Genomic DNA, 5,802 nt, shown 5'->3' on the forward strand with positions numbered 1-5,802 from the left:
GGGAAAAGGGCATAGTACAAAGGCAAACAGCCGGCACTTTGGCCCTTGATAAACACTTCCTTCCCAAAATCAATCAGGTAAGAACGATGCCCGTATATGACAAACAATAACCAACCTAGAGTCCAAAGAGTAAACATCACTGCAAAGTAAAGTATCACAATAAAGTAAACCAGGAGGGAAAAGAATACTGTGAGTAGTGAGTAGTCCTCTCTCACCAGACTCAGTCAAAGGAGGGAGCATGGCAGAAGCTTCCGGAAGGATTGGAAAGCATGGAGAGACTATCACAGAAGAGCTGCCACTGTACTACAGTGGTCAGATGCAGAAAAAAGACAAAGGAGAGAACGTGAGTTTAAAACCGCAGGATCACAGTAATCTGTCTGTTAGTTTGACATGGCTTGGTAATGTGTGCTAATTGTGCTTGAGAAACACTGGATCAGCTGATGTGGTTGGGGATTTTTTTTTTGCTCTTTATAGGAGTTCCAAATGTACCTTGGAGAGTTGTGTGGCTCCAACTTATGCTTTAAAAAGGGTGGTGATACATATGATACGGTGAATTCTTTATGCACACACTACACACACACACACAGAAGACAAACCACATACAAACACACAGGCCAGAGCACACACAAACACACAGGACAGAACACACACAAACACATACAAACACACAGGACAAAGCGCACACAAACACACAGACCAGAACACACACAAACACACAGGACATAACACACAAAAGTGATGGAAGTGCTCTCTTCATAGTTACCTGATTTAATATCTCTTGGTCTGATATATACTCATTCAAACACATTGTTGTACAGATACTATTGCAATATTGTCATTGCATATTGTTGTACACACTTCTCCATTTTCAACCTTGATTGTCAACACATTTTCACACTACTGTAGCTGGAGCTACATAAACTGAAATCCATGGAGCAAGTGTCCTCCTCAAAGAGCCCTGAGTGTGACCCTATCTACAAACTCAAGTTCCCCAAGCAGGAAGTACAACTTAAGGTCAGAGTCATAGAAGTTGTAAATGACAGTGACCGTGACCGTAACCATGTTGTAAATGACCGCAAATGAAGTGGCTATCTTCATTCAGAACTGAAATTACGTGATTCTTATTGGTGCAAAACTTGCATGTTATTGCTTACACAATACGACTTTATTCATAGTTTGCTTGAGTCTGACTGTCTGTTATTATTCTTTTACTGAAATGGTTGTTTGTGTTTGAGTGACTGTATGAATCTGTGTGTACTCAGTTTGATAATGTGGACACAGCAGAGTTGTGGAGAGGCTTTATCTTGGCCGTGTCTAAAGTGAGTTTGCACTCATTCAACCCGTCACACGTCTAAATAAGCAACATCCACAGTGTCCCACCGCTGTCCTGATAAGTGTGTTGTGTTGTACTGTAGCTGCCGATCCCACGGTTGCAGCTCCTCCCTCGTCAGATCACGAGGCTGAGGGAGATTCAAACCGCAGAGGAACAACGGCGGGCTGTAAAAAAGGCCTCCCTGCAGACCCCCAAGATGTCCAAAACTCCTGCGTGAGTTTGAAAACTTTTATTGAGCTGGGTTGCAATATTTCAAAGCCACAAAATGATATTTGTTGCGAATATATGTGTGTGTGTGTGTGTGTGTGTGTGCGCGTGTGCGTGCGTGCGTGCGTGCGTGCGTGCGATGTGTGTGTGCGTGCGTGCGATGTGTGTGTGTGTGTGTGTTAAAGTGAGAGAGAGAGATAGAGAGAAAGTGAGAAAGAGAAAGAGAGTATTCTGATTACATGTTTTGGCTATACCATAATGTTAAGACTTATGGGTGTATGTCAGAAATGTAAATATATGGCATTAGCTTTGAGGTTGTTTCCACATGTGTACAGGAGGAAGGAGTGTGCTATGAATTGTCTAAATCACTGATCGTGTCTCTAGCTGTTTTCTGAAAGTGTCTCGTGAAAAGGCAGAGGAGCTACTACAACAGCACCTGGACTGTGGTAGCATCATCCTGAGGCCTGCAACTGACAAACCACATTACTCCATCACAACTAGACAGGTTTTTCCCAGGTACACACACACACACACACACACACACACACACACACACACACACACACACACACACACACACACACACACACACAATCTCTCCAATTTGCTTAATAATGTTTTTCTTAACCTTGCATTTATGGTTGTTTGCAGTGGTCCACTTGTTAATCACTACAAGATCATTTCCAGTAAATCTGGCTATACTATTGAACTGGATGAGCCTGTAAGTCTGCAAGACCCACCCTGGTATCATGGCATGAACTCCCACCATTGTTTTCTTTGTGCCTCTACACTCTTGATGTATTGCCATCTTGTCATGTGTGATGTTTTTGTCAGGTAACTGTCAAAACCCTGCATCAAGTGGTGGATCACTTTGTGGAGAAAACAGCCAATCAACTACAGCCTTTCACAAAGTCAGAGCCTCAACCTCAGTGCACACTCGCATAGGTGAGCTCATACACATGTACATAAGGAATGTGCCATATTGGATCACTATTGATTTACCTGTAGAATTTGCCATAATGTGATATTAATTATATAATGCATGACATGTTTTACACACACACACACACACACACACAAGTGATTTTATTGTGTGATAGTAACTGGATGCATATCTAACCTGTGAGAGAGCTGCCTCCACCCCAGTAGCCCCTAAAGTTATTCCCAAAGCCAGGGTGCAGCCCACCATCCACACACACTTGAAATCATTTGACCACTGACTGCACCTTCAAATCTACTAGTGAGATCTCTAGAGTGCTGTACAGTACACATTTCACTATGGAAATGCTTATTGTCGGCTTGAGTACCTTTAAAATCACTTTACCGAACACATCATCTGTTTAATCATAAACATGACATTCATTTCATTTAAATGTATCCTATAAGTGTGTGAGCCAATTAGAGTCCATATTGCTCACCCTATCCAGATTTAGAGCCTATATCATGTAACGTCATCCCCATGCTCAAGGGTGACATATAGTCGTAGATTGTGGCACTGACTGGATTATTCAGGAACTGTCTGGAACTTGAACTCAGGGGCAGATTTAGCAATTTGGGGACCCAAGGCAAACACTCCATATACGTTCTTTATACAAAAATGCAGGAAGGGACACCCCGAGTGCATGCCCTAGTCAATAGCCTATGTATGCCAACAGTCATACAATATGAACACAGTAGTATAGAGTAAGTAGTATAACAGTATGATAAATAGTATAAATCAGGCGATACCAGGTCTTATAAATAATTGCACATGAAGGTATATGTGATTTCATTTTTGGTAATGTAATTTGGGTATTTTTGTCCTAAGGCAGCAATCAACATTTTTTATCCATGTTACCCATTATTGATATAGCCTAGACAAGGTTTGAACAACATAGGAGGTGGTGCAGCAGACCACAAAATGATGACTAATAACATACAGTGTGTGTATACAGAAACAAAAAACATTACAGAAAGAGCAATGTGGGAACCTCATGTGGGAATAACTGGTGGGAAACTGGGTGAAAAGTTTGCAAACACAGTTGTCCAGTTGTGGAGCTTGTCATCTCATTGTAGTTCATTTGTAGCCCACGTGGACTTTCATATCCAACAATTTTAACGTGAACTTGGGAATTTGCTTTTTTTTGGTCACTTGAAGGCTGCATACCATTCTTTCCCAAGTGTCTTATACCATACTTTAAGCATATTTATTTAACATTATTAAGAATGTTTTAATTCCTTTGTTGTGGCGTCCATGTTATACGCACATCCTGACAGCAAAACACAATCACAGTGGTGGTCTCTATTCTCAGATCACATGAATGCACCATGACATAAGGATTCAGGGTAGCTGGGCTTGCATGTGATATTACCACACCGTATGTTACTGTAGTCTACATGCTGTTAACATGAGCTGCCTTGGCCTTATATCATAGTAACCTACATATGCTAAACATGAGCTGCTAAGGCCATGAAACCCAGCTAGACCGTCACATCAACCGCATTCATAAAACTGAAGACGTGTCTGACTGCACTCGCCATGTGACAGTGAGAACTTGCACAGCCCAAATACGCTCCAAGCTGGGGCTTTAGAACTGTGACTTTGACTGTGACCCAAATCTGGACAATTGCTATTGTTAGCATCACTGTCTAGTGATGGTGCATGAAGGCATTGCAGGTGGTCTCTAAGCATGCATTCAATAATCAGCTAAACCTATAAAAGGAAAGATTTATAAAGGACAGTGGCAAAATGTGTGCTTATGGACAAGGCCCTGTTTCAGATTAAAGAGTTCATTCAGAGTTTACAGGGAAGACTGACTCCACCTAGTGGTAGAGATAGGCACAAAAAGCCCTGACACCAGTTGTTATATGCTTCTCTGTTTATTTATAATCTAGTTAAAAACATAAAGCAAACACTTAATGTTGGGATCCTTAGAGGATCTTTTGCAATCATCATCAAGAACATTCAGATAGACAATAATATCCATACATAATTAAATTATTGAAATTACATTCAGAAATGTGACCATGGATTTCAGTTCATGTGTTCATAGTGGCTAGGAAATAAAAATTAATTAATAATTAATAAAATAATAATTTTGGTGGGTTGATGGATCTGTCTAGTCCTCTTTGGCACTGCAGCAGTTCTGTTTTTTGGAGGAGCTTGAAAACCCTACAGACAAAAGAAAACATTTCACAGAGTTATCAATTTCTATTACAAAATCAATAACTTTGAATGATTCAAAAATGGCTTTCTGCTAAGATGACAGGTATTACTGTAGTTTGCATTTTCCACATCTTCCTGTGTCTTCATCAGCGACTTCAAGTCCAATGGCCTACATTGTTAAGAGAGATCACGTTAACCGTTTTGTGTGGTTGCAATCTCACCTGAAATGCTTCTGTCTTTTTCCTCTCCTGCTCTACCACGCTGTCACCTGGGACTCAGAGGAGCATCTGCTGGTAGCTTCTGGACTTTGACCATCAGCATCCAGTGTCACCATCAAGTGCTCTGCCACAGCACTCTGTGACAGAGAGAGAGAGGAAGACAGTACAAGAGCGGAGCTTGACTGTAATTAGGTTGCTGCAATACACTTCCTTCTGCTGCATGTTTATTGTCTTCAGCAGGCAGACTGGACTTCTAATTGGCTATTACTGCACTGTCAAACTTCTGCCTGATGCCAAAATATGTCCACCATCTGTGTATATTACATTAACATACACCAAGAAACTCTATATCAGGGGCTGAATCTGTGGCTCGCTAGCCACACACAGTTCTTTGCCTCCTCTCGTGTGGCTTGTGATGTCTGCTCAACTGATACCTCCCTGAAATGACTTTTTGCAGGTTGGGATGTCTGTAGAGTATAATGATGAAGAGTATGACATATGATTCTCATGAGCTGAATGTTCTCTCACCTGTGTGGAATGTTCTGAAATACTCTTAGGTCTAGGTCCTCTTGTTCTGTCTTGCATCGGATGGGAGGCAGAATGCCCTCCGAAAGGGGTGGGTTAGAGGAGGGAGCTCGGCTGGCAATTTGGGTACCTTGGATGGCAGAGTAGGTAGCTTGAATGGCAGAGGAAGGAATGTTGATGGTAAAGAATGTAGCTTGGATGGCAGTGGAGGGAGTCCCAGCTAGAAATTTTAGGTTCCCGGGACGTTCTTAGAACGTCCCCTGTGGTGCACCGAACGTAACATTGTGTCGTTCTAAAAACGTCCCCAGACGGTTCCGATGCGGAGTTCTTTAAATGGCCAGGGGACGTTATTTTGGGAACTTTTAGGGGACTAG

General features: G+C 41.9%; 1 protein-coding gene across 1 annotated transcript; it reads left to right on the plus strand.

The window, feature by feature from the left end:
• The first annotated feature begins 238 nt into the window (after positions 1 to 238).
• On the plus strand, positions 239 to 5,295 carry LOC134098322 (signal-transducing adaptor protein 1-like). Its single transcript, XM_062551352.1, has 8 exons — positions 239 to 343; positions 907 to 1,014; positions 1,263 to 1,319; positions 1,416 to 1,546; positions 1,925 to 2,056; positions 2,192 to 2,261; positions 2,375 to 2,485; positions 4,965 to 5,295. Exons 1-7 carry the CDS (start codon positions 239 to 241, stop codon positions 2,483 to 2,485), a joined length of 714 nt encoding a protein of 237 aa, XP_062407336.1. The 3' UTR covers positions 4,965 to 5,295.
• The last annotated feature ends 507 nt before the right edge of the window (positions 5,296 to 5,802 follow it).

The sequence above is a fragment of the Sardina pilchardus genome, chromosome 12, assembly GCF_963854185.1.
Source record: "Sardina pilchardus chromosome 12, fSarPil1.1, whole genome shotgun sequence".
Classification (NCBI taxonomy): domain Eukaryota; kingdom Metazoa; phylum Chordata; class Actinopteri; order Clupeiformes; family Clupeidae; genus Sardina; species Sardina pilchardus.